Source organism: Paroedura picta, chromosome 5 (genome assembly GCF_049243985.1).
Source record: "Paroedura picta isolate Pp20150507F chromosome 5, Ppicta_v3.0, whole genome shotgun sequence".
Lineage (NCBI taxonomy): Eukaryota > Metazoa > Chordata > Lepidosauria > Squamata > Gekkonidae > Paroedura > Paroedura picta.
In genome coordinates, this window is record NC_135373.1 from 31,325,078 (window position 1) to 31,348,320 (window position 23,243).

General features: G+C 46.9%; 1 protein-coding gene across 1 annotated transcript; it reads left to right on the top strand.

Moving 5' to 3' along the window:
- Positions 1-624: 624 nt before the first annotated feature.
- ZMPSTE24 (zinc metallopeptidase STE24) lies at positions 625-19,729 on the top strand. The gene is made up of 10 exons (XM_077337089.1): positions 625-860; positions 3,756-3,902; positions 4,906-4,992; positions 6,190-6,306; positions 7,675-7,827; positions 9,832-9,973; positions 11,917-12,104; positions 14,018-14,122; positions 17,819-17,962; positions 18,886-19,729. The coding sequence occupies exons 1-10, from the start codon at positions 738-740 to the stop codon at positions 19,108-19,110; spliced, it is 1,431 nt and encodes a 476-aa protein (XP_077193204.1). The 5' UTR covers positions 625-737; the 3' UTR covers positions 19,111-19,729.
- Positions 19,730-23,243: the final 3,514 nt, after the last annotated feature.

Sequence of the window (23,243 nt, forward strand, 5' to 3'; positions counted from 1 at the left end):
AGCAGCACAACAAAACAAAATCAGAGTCCAGCGGCACCTTTCAGGCCAACAAAGATTTATTCAAGGCGTGAGCTTTCGAGTGCAAGCACTCTTCCTCAGACTATGGTGCGTTTAAAGGTAAAGGTATCCCCTGTGCAAGCACCGAGTCATGTCTGACCCTTGGGGTGACGCCCTCTAGTGTTTTCATGGCAGAATCAATACGGGGTGGTTTGCCAGTGCCTTCCCCAGTCATTACCGTTTATTTCGTTTTAATGTGAAAATGATATGAATTAAACAGAATCCGTTTAAAAACCATCCAGATCCGACTTTCACCCACGCCCTAAAGCCGAACCGCTTGGACTGAATGAATCGGGCTTAACCTCATTGCCCTTAAAACCTGCTCCACCCCCCCCCCCCGCCCTTCTTTTGGTTTCCTATCAGCGGCCTGATGGAGAATCCCGGGACTCGGCGACGTCTCCTCGGGTTGGCCCCAATGCAGGCGCCGCGTGGGTGGCGCGCTTGGCTTCTCCGCCCGCTGTCCACAGGGGGCGCCGGGGACGCACCGGAACAACCAAGCAGGCGGCGGCGGGGCCGGGCGGAGGCTTTTGCTCGGCGCACCGAAACCGGAAGCCGAGCCGGGCTGGGCGGGGTTGGGGTTGGCGTCGTCATCGCAGGCGGACGCCGGCCGAGGCCAAAGGAGCAGGCGCGGCCGAGGAGGGAGAGGCGCCGGCTGGGCTGGCGTGGACGGTGCCCGGGCCATGGCGGTGCCGTTGCTGGGCGCCCTCTGGGCCGAGACCCCGCTGGAGACGCGGATCTTTGGCTCGGTGCTGCTCTTCTCCTGGACCGTCTACCTGTGGGAGGCGCTGCTCGCCTGGCGGCAGGTCGGATCTTTTCCCCTTCCTCCCCTTCCCTGTGCCAGATCTCAGCGCCCCCTCCCCACCCACCCACCCCCGCGCTCCATTTCCTGGCCTCCCCATCTTTGCAGGTTTGCTCAGGGATCTGCCCCACCGGCGTCCTCGTGCCTTGCTCCCCCGTGAGGGTGTCTGCTGCAGAAAAAAGGGGTCTTTCCCCAGATTTTGGGGGTGGGGCCTGGAGGGGAACCTCTCTGGGATAAAATGCCATATAGTCTACCTTCCAAAGGTAGCCGTGCTGGTCTGAAGCAGCAGAACAAATTGAGAGTCCAGGGGCACTTTTAAGGCCAGCCAAGTTTTATTCAAGCTTTTGTGTGCATGCACAGTCTTCTCCCAAGAGCAAGCTCCTTCCCTGCTGTACCGCAGGCTCTTGGTCTTTGGGTTTTGGTCTCTCGCCTGCTGAACAGCAGGGAAGGAGCTTGCTCTTGGGAGAAGACTGCATACATACGAAAGGTCATAGAATCATAGAATTGGAAGGGACCTCCTGGGTCATCTAGTCCAACCCCCTGCACTATGCAAGACACTCACAAGTTCATCCACTGTCACCTGCCACCCCCTTGAGCCTTCACAGAATCAGCCTTTCTGTCAGATGGCTATCCAGTCTCTGTTTAAAAATCTCCTAAGATGGAGAAACCACCCCCTCAAAGCTCACGCTTTGAGTAAAACGTCATTGGCCTTAAAGGTGCCACTGGACTTTAAATTTGTTCATTTTCTCCAGAGGAGCTGATCTCCCTATCCTAAAGACAGACTGTAATGATCTCCAGTCACCACCTGGAGACTGGCAGCCTTATGGCCACTTTCTGTATCAAATGCTTGTAAAAAAAAAAAAAACGCTTTATACCACTGCACCCCTTTCAAGCATTCTTTACCCCTCTCACATTCTGACTAGGATAAAAAGACACTAATCTCCCATTTCGGACCACAGCTTATTCTGAAACACTCCTTGGTCTATTCAAATGAGTAGCCGTGTTGATCTGAAGTAGCACAATAAAATCAGACTCCAGTAGCACCTTTAAGACCAAAGATTTGAATAAATCTTTATTGGTCTTAAAGGTGCTACTGGTCTCTGATTTTATTGGCCTTGGTCTATAATAGCCTTTCCCCACCTTTTGAATGTGGAGGAACCCCTGAAATATTTTTCAGGCTTTGAGGAACCTCGGAAGTGGTGACATACCTATTCAGAGAAGTGGGCACAGAAGTCAGATGCCTGAGCTAACCAGTCAATCGATACAGGGGTAGTCAACCTGTGGTCCTCCAGATGTCCATGGACTACAATTCCCATGAGCCCCTGCCAGCGTTTACCACTTCTGTTGTGGAGAAAGAGACAGGTCTGTAGGGTAGGCTCCAGTGACCTCTAGTGGCGACGTCTAGTGATATCGGTGGCCATCTGAACTTCTGGGAAAGGCCGCAAAACCCCTGGGTTTCCTGGAACCCTGGTTGGGAATCCCTGGTCCATAAAGTCCTAACTGTTGTATTGCAGACCAACATGTCTATTCTCATACCCAGATATGTAGCTGCTCTCCTTTTTGGTGGAAAGGAAGGAAACCACAGTGTGGGCATTGCCTCTCCATGGGGCTGCAGCAGCCCTTACTCAGTACACCAAATGCTAGTCATTCCTTCCTCCCTGATAGGATGGTTGCCAACCAGCAGGTGGTGTCTAGAAGTCTTCCGAGATTATGACTGATCTCCAGGCTACAAAGATCAGTTCCCATGGCGAAAGTGGCTTGATTGGAAATGGACTCGGGCAGTAAAACGTGCTGATACCCCTCCTCTCCCCCATCCCCTGGCAGCACCCCCCAAATCTCAAGGAATTTTCCAAACTGGAGCCAGCAAACCCCTACTCTTTGAGACGAGTGGGATTGTACACATGTGTTTGCAGACCCTCTTCTTGTGTTTTTGGCCAATTCCTATTTTGCTAAAATGTATGCTTAAACCAAGGGTTTGTGTGGGGTTTTCTTTTCAAGATTAACAGAAATTTAGTGGCATTTCCAAGACTAACAAAACTTCTTATTGCATATGCTTTCCTCAGTCAGAGTTCAGAGCCAATGTGGTATATTGGTAAGTGTAAACTGGGGACCTAGCTAGGCACAGGTTTGAATCCTGACCTTGCCAGGGAAGCTCACTGAGGGACCTTGAGCCATTATCAAAGAAGAGAAGAAGGGGGGCTGCAGCTGAGTCCAAGAAGTTCCAGTGCACCACGCAGCAAGAGCTGGCAGAATGGGGGGTGCTTGTCACCAGCTCTCAGCCTCCCATGGAAAGAGCTGGCCAGGGCGGGCCTGCTGCCGCCTCCCAGTCCATTTTTAAAGCGAGCTCCACTCCTATTTATATATAACTCACACACAGAGTTCTTGGATCTCAATTCTTCGCTTACTTATAGGGTATTGAAGGCCACAATCTTGAGCAAGTCTACTCAGAATCCTACTCTGCTCTATGCAATGTCTTTAGAACTATAAAGTGTCTTTAGAACCGTGGGTTTAAAATGAAGAGCTGTAAACAGTCTGCCGGTTAGACAATTTGGCTCCCCTCCCTCCAAGTTCAGGGTGTGAAGTCTACCTCTAATAATGGCAGAGTTCAAACCAAGACACAGATGGTGTAGAAGATTTAGTGGTGTGTCTTTCCCAATGGCTTCTTAAAGCAAACTTACCTCATAGAAATTTGTCATAGCTGCCAGCGACATAAATTTGACACTCTGACAAGCTGCAAAACGGGCCTTGACAAATGTTCTTTGACTCAAGCCAGACTCCTTCCCAGCTTCCAGGCATTTTTATTTTAATGCCTAGAAGTTACTCCTAAGTTTCTGACTATTTGGCAAAAGGGTTGTCGTGTATAAATAAGCATTGGGTAATCATGTTTAAAATATTTCAGAGGACTGTGTACAAGACGACCACTCACGTCCCATTGGAGCTGGGACAGATAATGGATGTGGAAACGTTTGAAAAATCTCGCCTTTATCAACTGGATAAAAGTGCTTTCAGCTTTTGGTCAGGCCTCTATTCAGAGGTAGAGGGCACTGTGAGTATTTATTACACCTTTGTGTGTGTGTGTGTTCTTATGTTGAAATAAAACAGCTTTTCCAAGAGATTCAGCTCGGTGCAGTGGTTAGGAGTGGGGACATTTAATCTGGTGAGCCGGGCTTGATTCCATGCTCCCCTGCATGCAACAAACTGGGTGACCTTGGGCTTACCACAGCACTGATAAAGCTGTTGTGACCGAGCAGTGATATCAGGGCTCTCTCAGCCTCACCCACTTCACAGGGTGCCTGTTGTGGGGAGAGGAAAGGAAAGCTGACTGTAAGCCACTTTGAGACTCCTTCAGGTAGAGAAAAGCGGCATATAAGAACCAATTCTTATTCTTCAGTAATATCAGGGCTCTCTCAGCCTCCCCTCCCTCACAGGGCATCTGTTGTGGGGAAAGGAAAAGGAAGGCAATTGTAAGCCACTTTGAGACTCCTTCGGTTAGAGAAACTGCCATATAAGAACAAACTCTTCTTCTTCTAGTGAGAAAGGGTTTTTAACCTAAGCTAGGTGGTCTGGGGCTAGTAGCCAGGTAGGGCACTAGTAGCCTAGTTTTGATGAAGATGGTAAAATGCCAGCTTTGCTATTCTGGTGACTCGAGCCTCCACGGATAAGGGGCATCTTGTCTTCCTTTGTGGCTTGGCTCAGTTAGACGCTGTCAAAATAATTTTTAACAAACCTTGGCTGGTGGTACGGCACAGAAGCGTTCAGATTGTTCCGTGTTTGCGCAGCTTGTGCATAGGCCTTGGAATGGGTTTTGGCTGTGCAGAGCCCCTGGAGCCAGAATGGGCATGTGAAGTGTCTTCAGGTTGCAGCGGACTTGTGATGACCACAGAATTCTCAAGGCAAGAGAGAAGCACTTGGTGGTTTGCCATTGCCTTCCTCTACGGAGTCCTCAACTGGACAAAGACGAAATGGCGAAGGCTCAGTTACATTCTTCTTTTCGAGATGCTTTAACTTTGTGCCAACATGTTGCGTGACTCTTTGGGTTTACTTTACAGGTGATTCTGCTGTGCGGAGGAATTCCTTTCCTATGGTCTGTATCTGGGGAGATCTCTGAATACGCCGGCTTTGGACCAGAGTACGAGGTTAGCCCTTAGATTTTATTGAGCATCTGTATATTAACTACCCCATGCTGGATAATCCTTCCACTCCTATACGTGACTGCAGATTGGTAGGGATCTAGGCCGGGTTGTTTCGAGTCCAGTAGCACCTTTAGAGACCAACAGAAATTTGGGAGTACAAGCTTGGCAGTACAAGCTTTCAAGAGTCAAAGCTCCCTTCATCAGATACCTTCCTTATGACCTGACAAACGGAGCTTTGAGCCATGAGACCTCATACCCAAAAAATCTCATTGGTCTCTAAGGTGCTACTGGACCTGAATCTATTACTCAGGAGCAGTACTTTGTAGATGTCAGTAGGTTGCTTTGCGGAGGGGGAGTCAGGAAAATCCCATCCTGCCATTAGAAAATGTCCAGATCCAATCCCTAGGGTGGAACAGAGGGAAGAAAAGGACATAATCCCGGCATGGCAACCCCTTCAGGGGTTAGTATGCTCAGGCCATTAGTGCTGGCCTGTAGACCAGCAGAAGAAGAATTGCTACTGACTGATGATACCTGTCTGGTCTCCTGCTTGGGGGCAAAGGAGAAAGAAGAATGCAAGAGAATCACTGCCCTACCTCCAGGTACCAGATTGTCCCCAAGGGACCTTTGGAGCCATCATCTGTTTTTGGTGTGTGGTCAGATTGCATCCCATTCCATCTGCAACGTGTGTGCGGGGATAGGGTTTCCAAGCTCCAGGTGGGGCTGGAGATTCCAGGTGATTCACCTGCGGGAAATGGCTGGTTTGGCGGGTGGACTCTATGGCAGGGGTAGTCAACCTGTGGTCCTCCAGATGTGCATGGACTACAATTCCCATGAGCCCCTGCCAGCGCTTGCTGGCAGGGGCTCATGGGAATTGTAGTCCATGCACATCTGGAGGACCACAGGTTGACTACCCCTGCTCTATGGCATTACCCCCCACTGAAGTCCCTCTCCTCCCCAAATGCTGTCCTCAGACTCCACCCCCAACATCTCCAGGTATTTTCCAACCCAGAGCTGGCAGCCCTGGCAGAGGAGAAGGGAAGATGATGCAGCAGGCCTGTCAAGAGTACACAGAGACCTACACAGCTGGCCATGCCCTTTGGGGTAACCTGGAATCCATCCAGAAGTTTAGGCACATTGTGCGTGTGTCTAAATTAGCATGCAACAAGTTCCTGCTCACGGTTTCTGTTTGTCCCCTCCTAGATCATCCAGTCCCTGGTCTTCTTGCTGCTTGCTACGCTTTTCAGCGCAGCCACAGGCCTCCCCTGGAGCCTCTATAATACCTTCGTCATAGAGGAAAAACACGGCTTCAATCAACAGGTAGGGTGGAATGGCCAAGCCTAGCTTCCAAATGATTATAAGTTTTCTTCCATGCTGCGGCGTTGATTCCTGTAAACAGTAAAAATCTGTTTCTTTGTGTGTTGGTCTGGCACAGGTGTTTTTATTTCCATCCTGCCCCTCACTTGTGTCTTGGGGTGGCTAACGGCGTTCTTACGATTACAATAAATAGAGTAGCTATAAACAATACAACAATTACAGTTAAAATAGTGAAATCCAGAGGCTGATGACCTTAACAAAGTTCCACCACACTAGAGTGTAGGTGCCTCCAGTTGACTCGGGAGCAATTAACAATGTTACAGTGGAGAAGTAGATGGGATATGTAAAAGGGAAGGCCCGTAAGTATCTGCTACGGTACAGCATCTAGTAGTTGCTCTGGCCTCAACCAAAGGCTTGGCAGGAGAGCTCCATTTCACAGGCCCCGCGGAACTGCTGAAGTTCTGACAGTGCCCTGCTCTTGCTTGGGAGCTCATTCCGTCTAGCTAAAGCCAAGGCTGAGAAGGTCCTGGCCCTGGTCAAGGCCAGATGTCGTTCTTTGGGGCAGGGGATCACCAGCCTGTTGCTGTTGGCTGAGCGTAATGCTCGTTGGGGACATACTCAAATTGGCAGTCCCTTAGGTACACCGGACCCAGACCGCGTATAGCCTTAAAGGTTAATACTAGCACCTTAAACCTGATCTGGAATTCAACAGGAAGCCAATGCAGCTGCCGGAGAATCAGTGTCTCCCATGGTTTTGAGTAAGGACCTGGGCAGCCGCATTTTGGGCCAGTTGCAGTTTCTGGAGCAGGGATAAGGGAAGGCCCATGTAGAGTGAGTTACAGTAATCCAACCTAGAGGTGATGGTCCCATGGATCACAGTGGCCTAGTAGAGCGCTAGTGGTTTAGCTTGGCAAAGGTGGCAAAACGGTGCTGCGTTGCCACATTTTCATTGAGAGTCATTTTGAAAGAGGATAAATGACGGGCCCCTATCCTGTGGGCAGCAGGGAAGTTTCTGTCTTTTGTAGCAGGGATAATCAACCTGTGGTCCTCCAGATGTCCATGGACTATAATTCCCATGAGCCCCTGCCGGCATTTGCTGGCTGGGGCTCATGGGATTTGTAGTCCATGGACATCTGGAGGACCATAGGTTGACTTACCCCTGTTTTGTAGTATTGCTGGGATAACTAATTGGGCTTTTTTTTTTTTACTGTGCTGTAACTTACTACCAATCCTGACAACCGATGGCTCTTCCTTGAATCCAGGCCCAGTCAGGTTTTTAACTGGCTTCCTTGAAACTGCAGCATTCCTTCGGCTAGCTTCAAAACGCCGTATCTAAATCAAAGCTGTTTCTTTTTTCCTGCCTTTTCGCAGACTCTGGGATTCTTTTTTAAAGACGCCATCAAGAAGTTTGTCGTGACTCAGTGCATCCTGTTGCCCGTGACGGCGCTTTTGCTTTACATTATTAAAATCGGGGGAGACTATTTCTTCATCTACGCGTGGCTTTTCACGTTAGTGGTTTCTTTGGTGAGTATTTTGCTGCTTGTTCTTTGCCGTGCCCAGATTTGTTGAATACGCAATTCTGTTAAAATAGGAAGAAGACCATTTCTGTCATTCACAGCTTATCTGTGGAATGCGCAGCATTCTAGTCCAAATGGCTGTGGCCTTTCTGGGTTGTCTTGTACGGATATGGCTGGGCTGACTTGGTCTGAGCTATTTGTGTGTTTTTACTGCCAGTAATTTTGAGCACTACCTCTGGCGTGGAGTATTTTGGGCAGTAGTCATCCTAAGCTCAGGGAGAGGTCATGGCTCAGTGGTAGCGCATTTGATTTGGCATACAGAGCATCCCAGGTTCATTTCCCAGCATCGCCAGTTTTAAAGGATCAGGTAGCAGGTGATGTGAAAAAGCTCCACTACAGTCTGGGTGGAGAGTGACAAGAATGATCCGGGGCCTGGGGGACAAGCGCTGTGAGGAAAGGCTGAGGGATTGGGAACGTTCAGCTTGGAGAAGAGGAGGTTGAGAGGGGACGCGATTGCTGTCTTTAAGAATTTGAAGGGTTGTCACTTGAAGGAGGGCAGGGAAAGGTTCCTGTTGGCAGCAGAGGAGAGGACCCGCAGTAATGGGTTTAAGCTATGTGGGGAACGATATCAGAGGGGGAAATTTCACAGTCAGAGTAGTTCAGCTGGGGAATCAGATGCTTAAGGAAGTGGTGAGCTCCCCTTCACTGGCAGGCTTCATGCAGATGTTGGACAGATACTTATCCTGGATGCTTTAGGCTGGTCCTGCACAGAGCAGGGGGTCGGACTAGATGGCTTGTATGGCCCCTTCCAACTGTATGTTCTGTGATTCTGGATAATTGACAATAGCTTCTAGTATTCTGGGTTTTAAAACATTAATGCCAGAGGTCTATAATAATGAATTACTAAAACGGTTAGATTCAAATCCAACCTGTCCATAACCTAGACACTTCTTCTGTGTGTTCTTCAAAGAATATTGAAAGATTGAGTTTGATGCGGAGGGGTTGTTAATGTCTTTTGCAAGATGGAATATGTCTCTTGTCCCATCCAAAAGAGACCATCAGTGAATCTGCATCGCCCACTTCACAGCCTCAAAATTGAAGGGGAATTCTGGACCTTGATTTAGTGACTGGAAAAGAGATGTCTTGGATACAGATTTATTTCCATTCATATATTCAGTACCATTTTTCCTACCCTCCCTCTGAAGGGTTCAGTGATACGTACATTGTTTTCATTTCTTCTGTTTTGTCCGCATTGCAACCCTGCTTGGTAGGTTATATGGAGGGAGTGACTCCCCCTTGATCCCCAGCAGGATTTGTGTCATAGGGAGGATTTGAACTTGGATCTCCCAGAGCCTAGTCTGACAGTTTAGTCCAGGGGTAGTCAAACAGCAGCCCTCCAGATGTCCACGGACTACAATTCCCATGAGCCCCTGCCAGCTGGCACATCTGGAGGGCCACTACACCAAGCTAACTTAATCCTATTAAGGGAAGAACTTTGTGGAGGGTAGCCTTTGGATAGCCTCCAGTGGACTTCCAGCAGCCCTTGGACAAGCACTTGTCAGGGATGCTTTAGGCTGATCCTGCATTGAGCCGGAGTTTGGACCAAATAGGACCCAACCTTTTTGAACTTATAGAAACCCTTGGAATTCTTAGGCCCATTCACAAAACAGCTATTGCAGGAGGCAAAGCCAACCATAAAATGTCAGGGATCAAGGTTGACTCTATAACTCTATAATAGAAGCTCCTCATCCATTCAAGTAGAAGTTCTGTTTCACAAGGATGTCTTTTAAATCTGCATTGTCAAATCAGTATCCCTGCTGGGCAAAAGCCCAGCCCTGCCTCCTTTCTAAAAGCACATTTTAAGTGATGTGGACACCAAAGTTGGGAAGTTCTGGACTAGATGGGCTGTGTGGCCGCTACCAGCTCTGTGACCCTGTGGATGTTTGTAGCATGGAACGTGGATAAACTGAAGAAAAACGGCCCTGTTTGAACACTTCTGCTTCTCTCGTAGGTTCTTGTCACCATCTACGCCGACTACATTGCTCCTTTGTTTGATAAATTCATTCCCCTCCCCGAAGGAGAGCTCAAACAACAGATCGAGGCCATGGCTAAGAATATAGACTTCCCGCTGACTAAAGTTTACGTCGTTGAAGGTGAGAGGTAGCATTGGGCAAGTGTAGTTTGGCTGGTCTCAGAATCTGAGTTAAGTCAAGTTTGAGTTTTATTTATTTTGAGGATCTCTCTGCCCCCCCCGGCTGAGCGGATATTCCGTGTGCCTCAATAAAATCTATTTATTGAAAATTACACTATGTATTGAACCGTTATAATGTTTTGTTAGAAGTTGTACGATGTTACAGGCTGTCTAATGTTCCATGTGAAGTTATACAGTGTTCAGTGTAAACCGCTCAGAGCTGCAAAGAATAGGCGGTATAAACATTCAAATAAATAAAATAAATAAATATAATGTAATAACGACACATGGGAAGGGAAGCGGGTGTCACGAGTTAGGTGAAATGATGCTGTCGAAGATGCAGCCTTTAGCTGTTGACCTCAGAAACTTTTTTACATGTGAGGCTTTGAAGAATACAGGCAGAGCCAGTCGGTTTAGAAAGCCGTCTCTAGTTAGTCTTCAAGCTTCCGTGTTTCAGCCAAGATTCATGGGGTGCGGGATCGAGCCGCTGTAGGCAGGAGGACGTGGCAGTTGACTCCCCTGTTCTAGTTTCCCTTCAATTTCTTCCTTCCTGCCCTGTGCTCTAAATTACTGTTTGTCTGTGGTATTAAATACATGTTTCAGTTTTAATTATTTTAGGATATGTTGTTATTATTATACCACTCTTTAAAATTGTCAGCTTCCTTGCAGAAAAGGGCAGAAAAGTAGGGTGCAAATTTTGGAAGTCACTAAATTGGGCAGGCTGGGCTTTACTTCCTCTTGCACTAGTAAATTGCCCCAGAGGGACAGACCAGAACCAATGGGATGAAATAAATTCAAAAGAAATTCCGTCTAAACATCCAGAAGAAGTTCCTGACAGTTAGAGCGGTTTCTCAGGGGAACAGGCTTCCTCGGGAGGTGGTGGGTTCTCCATCTTTGGAGATTTTTAAATAGAGGCTGGAGAGCCATCTGACGGAGAGGCTGATTCTGTGAAGGTTCAAGGGGGTGGCAGGTGACAATGGATGAGCGCTAGGGTTGTGAGTGTCCTGCATAGTGCAGGGGGTTGGACTAGATGACCCAAGAGGTCCCTTCCAACTCTATGGTTCTAAACGACTTAACAGCTAATCTGTTGGAAGAAATAGATTGTTGTTTTTGTTATTGTTATGTTGTGGTTGTTGTTATATTTGGATTTCTAGCCCGTCACTCCCAATGGCTCGTGGTGGGTTACAACATATAGAAAAGCCCCAATAAAATTCCCCTAAAAAAACCAGGAGCCTCTTGTGGCGCAGAGTGGTAAGGCAGCAGACATGCAGTCTGAAAGCTCTGCCCATGAGGCTGGGAGTTCGATCCCAGCAGCCGGCTCAAGGTTGACTCAGCCTTCCATCCTTCCGAGGTTGGTAAAATGAGTACCCAGCTTGCTGGGGGTTAAACGGTAATGACTGGGGAAGGCACTGGCAAACCACCCCGTATTGAGTCTGCCATGAAAACGCTAGAGGGCGTCACCCCAACGGTCAGACATGACCTGGTGCTTGCACAGGGGGATACCTTTACCTTTACCTAAAAAAACCAGGACTATTCCATAATTACAAAACAATTCACAAGATGTCCAGAAGCAGTGGACTACATATAACTAAACTTGCCCACTATCCACCATGGGGGGCAAGGGGTCATTGGCCATTAACCCGCCTAAGAGTAACCCAGGTTCAGGCCGTGTCGATGCTGTTGGAGAACTCAAACTTCAGTTGACGGATCCACAAAATGTTGCGTGTTAAGAGCTGCGTGCGCTTGAGGGAAATGGCGTTTCGGTACTAGGAAGATTACAAGATCTGCTTAAAGTGAACCGTGAAGAAGGTTCCTGACTTGAATAAAGGGAAACCCAGCCTTGGGATGTTGGGAAGTGTTTGACGGCTTGCGTGGTGAGTTCCCGTTCTCTCTCGCCTCCTGCAGGTTCCAAGCGATCCTCCCACAGCAACGCATATTTTTATGGCTTCTTTAAGAATAAGCGCATTGTCCTCTTTGATACCCTCCTGGAGGATTATTCTGCACTCAACAAAGAACGTCCTGAGGACGCTGTTTCGGAGTCCCAGGCGGCTGGAGGAAACGGGGAAGAAGCAGAGACGCAGGCGAAAGCGAAGGTGAGATTTGTTATTGGGGGAGAGCAGTGGCTTCTGCTTTTCTGGAATTTGAGACGCCCTGTTTTGGTGGTTTTCATTTTGCCCTGGGAGGTCTCCCATCCAAATCCTCACCGTGACCGACCTTGATTAGCTTCCAAAATCGGACAAGAACAGTTTAGTCTGAGTGATCCAACTCAGGACGGCAGCATGGGATACCTGCTCTTTAAAGCACTGTTTACTGACTTATGTAAGGATCAAGGGCAGTTGCTGTCAACTGTCTGAGAGTTACTTTCTTGGATGGGAGGAATTTCGACCTAAGGAGCAGGAATTCTCTGCCTCCCCCTTCCACTCCATCCCCTTAAGGCCATTTGTGGTCCGGGCCCAGCATACCTCTGTATATATGTCCCCTAAAGCAGTGGTCCCCAACCTTTTTATCACTGGGGACCGGTCAATGCTTGACAATTTTACTGAGGACCGGGGGGGGGGGTAATCTTTTGCCGAGGGACGTTGCCACCGCCTGAGCCCCTGCTCCATTTGCTTTCCCGCCGGCACCCCTAACTTCCCACTGCCCATTGGGGGGCGTTGCCAGCCCCAGCCATGGCAGCCGCTGGAGAGCACCAAAGGTGAGCTGGCAGCAGAGTGGCAGGGCAGCCCCCGAGGCAGCAGCTGGGGAGGAGGACGAGGAGGAACCGTGGCCCGGTATTGACTGATCCACGGACCGGTACCGGTCTCCAGACCGGGGGTTGGGGACCACTGCCTTAAAGAGCATTATGTTCAGGCAGTTTGGCCCTGGCCCCTACCTGGTAGAATGTCTCCCAGAGGAGGCACAGGCCCTATCGGAACTTACCCAGTTCCGTAGGGCCTGCAAGACGGAGCTCCTCCACCTGGCATGTAGTTGAGGCCCGGCTGCCAGTAACATCTGAGAACCTCCCCCAACGCTTTTTCTTGTAACATCTTTACTTTGGCAATCAACCATAGGAGAGCCTCGTGGAAGAGGCTTGGCAGTAAAGGACACAGATGTTGTTTTAGATATTTTAATTGTTTTATTCTATATTATTTTAGTTATTATTTTATTATTATTTGAATTTATTACCCGCCACTCGCGGCAAAGCCAGCTCATGGTGGGTTACAAGATAAAATAAGTAGAATACAAATCCCCTTTAAAAACCCCTCTAAAACACAACAATTAACACAATACAAATATCAGCAAGAACACGACGGTGAACCATCCACCCCATTTGGAACTAGGGGGAAATGCTGGCCACCATTGTTAGAATATGGTAGAATACCTTCCCTCCTTTGGGGGGGCCCACAGATCCTTACTTCGCCCTGGCCTCAACCATCGACCTGATGGAAGAGCTCTGTTTTTCAAACCCTGAGAAAAGCCGAAAGCTACTATGATATACACCACCCCCAAGGTGGCTGGGCCGAGAGGGGCAGCCTTATAAATCCAATTTTATAAATAAGTAAATCTCACAATGCCCCACAAAATGGTGGCGTTGGGGAAAGGGGACAAGAACAGCTTCAGGAGGGAGCCAGAGGTCCACAGGAAGAAGGAGGAACTGTTGATGGATCCAAGTGTAATTGCACAGTGGTTAAAAGGGCTGGGATTAGGGAGGGACAGTTCAAATCCCCAGTCAAGCTCACTAGGTGAACTTAGGCCCATTGCCTTTTCAGCTGGCCTACCTTACAAGGCTGTTGTGAGGGTAAAATGAAGGAGGGGACCACCCCATACGCATTTGGAAATGTGGAAGTGAAAAACCCAAGGTTGATCTTTATTACAGCAATTTAATTTTTCAATGGATTTCACGTTTATACTATTGATATTTCTCTAACTTGAACTACGTGTTCTGTTTTTCCCCCTTCCGTTATTCTGTTTAAAATCATTCTTGCCAATGTAGTGACAGCTTATTGCAGAATTTCTTTTGATATAGAGTAAGAAACAAGGTTGCAAAAACGAAGAAGTCTTGGCCGTGCTGGGCCACGAGTTGGGGCACTGGAAGCTTGGCCACACCATCAAGAACATTGTCATTAGCCAGGTGAGTGGGAAGCACCAGGGATGTCGGGGGGCGGAACGTGGCTCAGTGGTAGAACGTCTGCCTGGCATGCAGAAGATCCCAGGTTCCATCCTCAGCAACTCAAGTTAAAAGGAGGAAGCAACAAATGATGTGAAAGACTCCTGCCTGAGACGGTGGAGAGCTGCTGGCCAGTCTGAATGTATAGAGGCAGCGTGGTATAGTGGTTAAAGAGAGGCAGCTTTTAATCTGGCGAGCCAGTTTGATTCCCCACTCCTGTGTGCAGCCAGCTGGGTGACCTTGGGCTCCCCAAAGCACTGATAAAGCTGTTCTGACTGAGCAGGAATATCAGGGCTCTCTCAGCCTCGCCTCCCTCACAGGGTGTGTGTTGTGGGGAGAGGAAAGGGAAGGCAATTGTAAGCCAATTTGAGACTCCTTCGGACAGTGTAAAGCGGGATATAAAAAACAACTGCATCCCAAGTTGTTTTTTTTTTTACTGTGATCTCTCTTAAAAGCAAATAGTTCTTTTTCTTTCTATGTAGCTGCTTTTGATAAGGTAGTTACCCAGATGCTTCGCCTTCTTGAAGATGGGGACAACATTTGCCCACCTCCAATCTTCTGACACTTAACCTGTTCTCCAAGAATTGTCAAAAATAATGGGCAGAGGTTCAGAAATTACATCTGCAAGGTCTTTTAGTATCCTGGGATTCATCTGGCCCAGAAGACTTAGTTTCATTTAAACAAACTAGGTGTTTATGGACTTCAGTGATCCTAGGCTGCAGCTCCCAGCCCTCATCATGTGATATGATTTTGCCACATTGAGCATGATTTCCTTTGCAAGAGAAGACTGAAGAGAAGTAGGAATTGAGCAGTTCCCTCCATCGCCTATTACAATTTCAATTTCCTGTCCCTGCAATGGTCCCACCATGTCTTTTTCTTACTTCGAACATGACTAACAAACCATTTTTGTTGTTGCGTTTAGCATTTCTCGATAGTCCAAACTCATACTGAGCATGAGCTTTTCTAACACTTTTCCTACAAACATTGGTTATTTGTTTATATTCAACCTTGGTTATAAGGCCCATTTTTTAAATGAGTCTTTTTTATATTTTGAAAGCTATTTATGTTGCCACCCTGGCTTCTTTAGGCTCCTCCCATTTTCCCAAACTCAAGGGAATTGTCTGTGATTGTGCCTTCACTATTTCACTTTTAAGAAGCATCCATCCTTCTTGAACTCCCATCTCCTTAAGTTTTTCTAACCATTGGATTCTACCCAGCATGTTTAGGTTTGCTAAAATTTGCTTTCCTGAAGTCCAGTCTATATGTCTGACTACATACAGTTTTGCTCTTCCCCAAGATTGTAAATTCCAAAATCACATGGTCACTACTATCAAGCATGCCCACTACTTCCACCTCATCAACCAGTGCCTCCCTGTTGGTGAGAATCAAGTCTCAAATTGCAGACCTCCTAGTTGCCTGCTCTACCTTCTGGGAAATGAAGTTCTCAGGAAGTCAAGTAAATAAAGTAAATAGTTTAGGCCAAGGGTAGTCAAACTGCAGCCCTCCAGATGTCCATGGACTACAATTCCCAGGAGCCCCTGCCAGCATTCGCTGGCAGGGGCTCCTGGGAATTGTAGTCCATGGACATCTGGAGGGCCGCAGTTTGACTACCCCTGGTTTAGGCAGCATCCAGCATGGGTAGACAGCACTAGAGAAAACATAGCCCAAGTTTCCATGAAGAACTGTGAAAAAACATCAGTCTTGTACAATATAACCGGCATAATATCGAGCGCTGAAAACTGGAGAACAGTCATTGAAGAAGTGGGCCTGGATTTTACATTACAGTTCTTGAGGTCTCCTTTGCTGATGGGACTTTTAAGTGTAGTTAAGAGCAATAGTTTTAAATCTGACTGAGACAGGCTCCTGGAAGAGAAGATTGAATGTCTAAATGTTACTGAAGTATTAAAGCACACTAGGGAGTCAGGATTTATATTGCCTAATTAGAAGGCATTTGAAAAAGCTAGGATTTAACAGCATTGTTGTAAGATCTCAAGGGATTGGTTCATCTCTTGAATCATTGGAATACGCCCCCTTGTTGATCCCAGAGTATTTTTGGTCTTTAATGATGGCCAGATATAGAACAGTTTTTGAGGATGGATCTGTTGAGATCTGGGCCCCGATGGAGCTGTCAAATGTCTGAAGAGCCTAGAAAATGGCTTCCACCAAGCTTATGGTTGAGTTTTATGGACCTCCCTCTGTCTCCTCGTCCTTGCTTCCCCTATGTAGTGTCAACTCCAGTCTGGGGTAGCTGGCAGAGGGCATGAAGGCAGTGGGGAAGGGATTTTAAATTGTAAAGGTAAAGGTATCCCCTGTGCAAGCACCGGGTCATGTCTGACCCTTGGGGTGATGCCCTCCAGCGTTCTCATGGCAGACTCAATACGGGGTGGTTTGCCATTCCCTTCCCCAGTCATTACCGTTTATCCCCCAGCAAGCTGGGTACTCATTTTACCAACCTCTGAAGGATGGAAGGCTGAGTCAACCTCAAATTGTATTTTATTGTGATTTAAATTGTATTTTATGGTAATTTTACTATTATTGTAATTTTACTGTTGTAACTGATTTTATTGAACGTGTTTTGTCGCTGTTATCCACTCAGAGCCCATACAGTAAGGGGCGGTTTCGAAATTAAATATTTATTGCTATTATGATATATGTTGGCCCATATAAATGTCTGTCTTTCAGCATTTATGACAGGAAGGTACTTTGGCATCATATTCTCTGATACATTATATGCTTGCGGATTAGAGCACAGTGATACTATTGATCGTAGTCTTCGTAAATAACTGGGGTTAGAGATGAATAGATATTTCGTTTGATTGGAAAGCGTTTTTTTTTTTTGCAGAGGCAGGTGTTTTGCAGTTGCTAACGGACAAAAAGCAACATATTTGTTAGTCGTGATAGCTTTGTCGGACTGCTAAATCCCATTAATATTTTAATTGCGTTTCCTGTTCCAAGTCGTGGGCTGAATGGGAGAGTAACACAAGTAGTCAGAGTCCTGTACGACAGTGGTCCCCAACCTTTTTGAGTCTGGGGACCGGCAGGGCAACTGCCCGCCCGCACATGCGCGGCCCGGCTGCGCATGTGCCATGCACGGCCAAAATTGTGCATGCGTGGCACTTTCGCGCATGCGCGAAAGTGCCGTGCGTGCGCGATTTTGGCCATGCATGGCACATGTGCGCAGGCGCGGCCCTGATTCACTCTCCCCCCCCTGCCGCAGTAAGAAGCTTCCCGGGCCGCAAGCTTGCAGCCCGGGAAGTTTTTTCCTGTGGGGGGGGGCGGGGAGAGGAAGCCGCGGCCCGGCGCCAAGGCCTTCGTGGCCCGGCACTGGGCCGCAGGCCGCGGGCTGGGGACCACTGCTGTACGATGTAAAGGTTCAGACTGTAGCTTCATGCATGCTCCAGAGCGTACAGAGCTTCCACTATAGTAGGTTTTTTGGTTCAGCATAGTTTATGTGCATGCGCAGAGGGCTGCAACTTCATTAAACATTACCGGAGGAGTCCTTGAGTGGCTGGTTGCTTCTGAAGGCAGGGTAATTTTGCATCATTGAAAAAGAACAAGGCGGACTTATTTATTAGATTTGTAACCCTGCCTTTCTCCAGCAGTATGCAAGGCGGCTAACGGGTATGGTTCTCTCTTCATCCACCCCTCCCCCATCCCCAGATGAATTCCTTCTTGTGCTTCTTCTTGTTTGCGGTCCTGATTGGTCGGAAGGAGCTTTTCACTGCGTTTGGATTCTACGACACTCAGCCGACCCTGATAGGCCTCTTGATCATCTTTCAGTTCATCTTCTCGCCTTATAACGAGGTAACGTCATGCTGGGCATCAACGTCAAACTCCACGTGGCACTTTATGGGTTTCTTCCCACTCTCCAAACTGTGCTGGTACCAGAGACTTTAACCAAAAACGTTCAACTTAAAATGTATATTCATACCACATTCTCCTAGAATGCTGAATGGTCTTTGAGAATATGGAAGTGGTTTTTGTCCACTCCTTTCCTTTTTACATGATGCTTAGGCTATAATAATTCTTTTTGCTGTCAAATCACGGCTGATTTATGAAGACCCCATAAATGTTCAAGGCAAGAAACAGGTATGCCTTGGTCTCGCAGGGCTCTGATGTCATTCAGCACAGCAGTCCAACAGGCTGGGACCAGAGTCAAAAAGGCCCTGGCCCTGGTTGGGGTGAATTTTATTTCTGTGGGGCTGGTGACCCTAAGCAGATTCTGTTTGCTAGACCATAACGCTGGTGGGGGGACATAGTGGGAGAGATGGTCCCATATAAAATAATCCATCTGGATGTTCGTTTTAGCCTAGTCCAACTCACATTGGGATTTTTAGGGTAAAACAGGTGATGTCAGAATTATGGACTCATCCTTGAGCTTCTTGGGTGGGACTGTTATATCGTGGGCAATGGTGAATTGTTCACTGCTTCTAGTGCAAACGCTGCCAGGGGCTCATGGGAATTGTAGTCCATGGACATCTGGAGGGCCACAGTTTGACTACCCCTGCCTTAATGTAAAAGCATTTTGGTTTCGCTTTTGACTTGTGTAGGGATTGTTAGCTGTGACTGATTATAGCCTGTTAGGGCCCAGACCAGGCCTGGCTAATGGTCTAATAAAGTTTTGTCTTGGTATGAGATGCAGTGGAATTATTACAGGGAAATGGTTTTGCGGGGCTTTGAAGATTGTTCTGAAATTTCACACGAGTCCCCTTCTGTTTCTCCCACAGGTCCTCTCCTTTTGTTTAACAGTGTTAAGCAGACGGTTTGAATTTCAAGCGGATGCTTTTGCCAAGGATCTCGGGAAATCTCAAGACTTATACTCGGCGCTGATCAAGTTGAACAAAGATAACTTGGGCTTCCCGGTTTCAGACTGGCTCTTTTCTATGTGGCATTATTCTCACCCTCCGCTGTTAGAAAGACTTCAAGCGCTCAAGGAGTCCAAGCAAGACTGATCGGAATAAGCCGGATGGCTTACAGGAGGAGCTTGTAACCCAAAATCGAATTCCTGGGTTGTTTTTTTTTTTTAACTATCTCTATATAAAAATACATCCATTCCGAACACACCATTCTGCATCAGCGACATTGTAGCTCTCCCCCTGATTCGAAACAAGCTCCTGGAAAACTCGTATTCAATTCACTGACATGAATTTTAAAATGAAATAACCTTTTGGGGTACTGCGTTGGGGGGAGGGATGAATGTAACGTTACAAAAATCCTGTTCGTCACGGAACAGTTCCTGAGTGGGGAGAGTAACCTGCTACATCCTGAAGCATTGCTTGAATTTGTGGAAGCTTTGAATGTGACTCTTTGTACTTTTAGCACTTATGTCTGGGTGTTCCGTACAGAAAACCTCGAGCTTTCCTACCTCATCCGTGTGGGGTTCAGGACCTGGAAAACTCTCCTCTTTCTGGCTACTGGGACTCCAGCATTTAAACCAAATGTCTGGATTTGAGAGAATGGGGCTTTTCTTCCGATGTTCAAGTTCAATCCTAAAATGAAAGAGACTACTTTTTTTCAGATAATAAAGTCATCTCTGCCCTGCAGTGGGGACTGGAGAATAAATTCCAGCAACCTTGTAATGAATGTTTGAATGTATTGTTGAGGATTGGGCTTAGAGTTTGTCTGTAGGGATTTCATGGGTATATTTCCCTCTGATTTTGTCTGGGTTAGGCTCAGGCTTGAGGTCAGGGATAGTCAACCTGCGGACCTCCAGATGTCCATGGACTACAATTCCCATGAATTTGTAGTCCATGGACATCTGGAGGACCACAGGTTGACTACCCCTGCTTGAGGTGATAGACCTTGGCATCTTATTTATTTCTACCAATAACAGTCAGTCTCTGCTGATGGGAGTCTTCTAGGCCTAAATATGATGCTCAAAAACCAGTTCTAATTATAAAAGGGGCTCCTCTACATTTTCTTCCATCCTTTGCTTTCTTATGTTGTTTTTCTGCTTGTCAGGATACTGTAAACCTGTACAGCTCTTTTCCTTGCTTGGGGAGTCTCCCCCCCACAGTTGAAGCCACAGATACTGATAGTCCTAAAGAAAGAGGGAGTGTTTGAACTAGGCCGATTACACTGCACAGGCCACTTGGTTGCATATTGTAGCTGAGACCTAGGGTCGTGTACATCCTGCTCTTAAGATTTGCTTCAAAAGATCCTCAGTGACATAAAGCCTGCTCCTATGCAGCATTATGCATGCTTCTCTGGGTGTAAGCCCGAATGAAAATTCAATACCTTTATTGGCATATCTGGAAAACGAACAATAAAAGTTAATCCATAAAAGAGAGTAAACCATCAAAACCAACAAAATTCAGACTCAAGCAGTCAAGAGGCATTATCGTGGAGTGTGAATAGGCAGTAATTTTGGTCATCTGAGGGTGGCGATCTTGAATAAAATAAGTAAACTTCTTTGTGTCATGGGAGCCATCGCTTCTCTTTAAAGGATTCAGGAGATGTTCTCTGTGGTGATTCTGTAGCTTGCAGCAGAATTTCAAGATTTCTGGTGGTTTAGCTGAGTGGGTGCAGAGTCTCTCCAAGCGTGGGACTTTAAAGCATCTTCTTCATAGAAGGCATAGAAGGCAGTGATGAAAAATAATCCAGTGTTCTTCCCGCAGAAGGGGAGATATCAAAGGTCATCGGGGAGCAGGTTTTATGCACTCCTGTTATGATAGATTGATAGTGTCAAGGATTCCCTGCTCAATGATGCTATAAGCTGATTCAAATGGGTGGCCATGTTGGTCTGAAGTAGCACAATAAAATCAGAGTCCAGTAGCATCTTTAAAACCAACAAAGATTTATTCAAGGTTTGAGTTTTCAAGGCGTAAGCACTCTCAGATGGTAGTTCATAGTCTTAGGAAGAGTACTTGAACTTGAAAGCTCAAGCCCTGAATAAATCTTCGTTGGTCTTAAAGGTGCTGCAGGACTCTGATTTTATTGTGCTATAAGCTAATTGTTCATCAAGGTTTCTGCATTGATCCAGCAAAAGCCCCACTGATTTTAGTTTGCAGCTGACCAAGGTGAAAGGAAGCGGTCATTTAGCATCAGACAGATTAAACTCCCTACTGAGGCACTGTAATTTATTTGTAACCAGAATTTAAACACATGGAACTAAGTTTGGGAGGCCATTAAAGTAAAACCTGTCTCTAAACAGACGATCAAATAGGAGCTGCACTTAGGAATGCTGAGCAGGCATCGCAAGAAGGAAGAACTGAACTCAAGTTGAGAGATTTTCTGGGCCCAGATAGGAACACCATATAAAAATTTTTGCTAAGAGTTTATATTGAAACATTTTTAGCGCTGCAGGGAAGTACTGACCTCCTTTTATAAGGCAGAACCAGGTGATAGCCTTTGTTTCCTGGTTTAATTAGTTTCAGACTTTGCTTCCAATGAAAAGACCATTTGAAGGAATGATGAGAAGTGATTCCTAGATAATTAAATGGATGTACCTGCTTGATCTTCTGCCCATTGATTTTCCAGCACTGCCGTTTCGTTGATTTAGAAAATACCACAATCTTAGACTTGGCAAAATTTATCTTAAGTTCATTTTGTTCGTGGAACCTCAAAAGTTTACAATAAGATCAACTTCGGTATAGGACAGCAGAACTGCATCCGCATATGAGTAGCAGAATTCTGGTCCTGCCAAGTTTCAGAACATGGGAATCTTTTGTCTTGGAGGTTTTGTGCCAATTCCGAAATGTACAGAATAAAGAAATGTGGGGACAACACACCATCTTGTTTAACCCCTTTATTGGAGGTTATCAATGGGGCTAGGTTTTTCTGTGCAAATTTGGCAACTCGTATCTGTATATAAGAGCCTCTTGTGGTGCGGAGTGGTAAGGCAGCAGACATGCAGTCTGAAGCTCAGCCCATGAGGCTGGGAGTTCAACCCCAGCAGCTGGCTCAAGGTTGACTCAGCCTTCCATCCTTCCAAGGTCGGTAAAATGAGTACCCAGCTTGCTGGGGGATAAACGGTAATGACTGGGGAAGGCACTGGCAAACCACCCCGTATTGAGTCTGCCATTAAAAAGCTAGAAGGCGTCACCCCAAGGGTCAGACATGACCCGGTGCTTGCACAGGGGATACCTTTACTTTTTTATCTGTATATAAAGAACGACGTATAGGGACCGACTATCCATTTCCATGTGTGCTTGGGTATAGGTTACAGTGGGAGATACGTATGAATCAACATTGCATAGTGCTGTGCTTGCAAGCCTTTTGAAGCTTGCCAATTGGTCGTAAGAGCAGGCTTCAGAGTATTGCAGGACAGAGGCCCTTTTACAGCCTTGTAGCTTTCAGTGGGAGTGATTTATGTCCAAGCTTTTAGCTCCCCCAATGAAATTGCTATTTTCAGCTTTATAAAGGTAAAGGTATCCCCTGTGCAAGCACCAGGTCATGTCTGACCCTTGGGGTGACACCCTCTAGCATTTTCTTGGCAGACTCAATACAGGGTGGTCTGCCATTCCCTTCCCCAGTCATTACCATTTACCCCCCAGCAAGCTGGGTACTCATTTTACCGACCTCGGAAAGATGAGTCAACCTTCAGCCGGCTGCTGGGATTGAACTGTCACCTTTAGATCACAATAAAACAAAACATTGTACTTTACCTGAAGGTTTCTTCTCAGTTATCCAAGATGGTTAGGTCATGCCTCTGCTTGCTCAGGTAGATAGGGCAATTGAAATGCAAACGTTGCTAAGCCTCCTCTTGAGTGACCATTGAATGACCTTCCAGTCCTGCCCAAACTCATTATGTTAGGTCATGTCTCTCCTCAGCAACAGCTTGTTCATGTGTATGTCCTGTGTTCCCTTCTGCAAATGTCCTTGCTTGGGTGGGAAGTGGATGACTTCGCCCCACTGAAAAGAAAGAACCTTTGGGTAAGATCCAATGTTTTATTCTTCAGTGGGGCCGAAGTCATCCAAGGTGGTTAGCTGTACACCAGCTTACGCTGGGGTGGGATAGAATCTCTGTCATTCCTATTCTACTTGTTCTGCGCCTGAAGGAAGCCTCTACTGAGTCCACCTGGTCAATACAGTAATACTTGACAAAAGTAGAAAATTATGACCATATAGCCGCTTGCATATCCCT

Excerpts from the sequence above, each read along its gene's own strand:
- ZMPSTE24 (XM_077337089.1), top strand. The coding sequence starts at position 738 with ATGGCGGTGCCGTTGCTGGGCGCCCTCTGGGCCGAGACCCCGCTGGAG. Across the intron at positions 3,903-4,905 it reads ATTCAGAGGTAGAGGGCACT|GTGATTCTGCTGTGCGGAGG; the intron begins GTGAGTATTTAT and ends TTTACTTTACAG. Across the intron at positions 17,963-18,885 it reads TCTTCTCGCCTTATAACGAG|GTCCTCTCCTTTTGTTTAAC; the intron begins GTAACGTCATGC and ends TTTCTCCCACAG.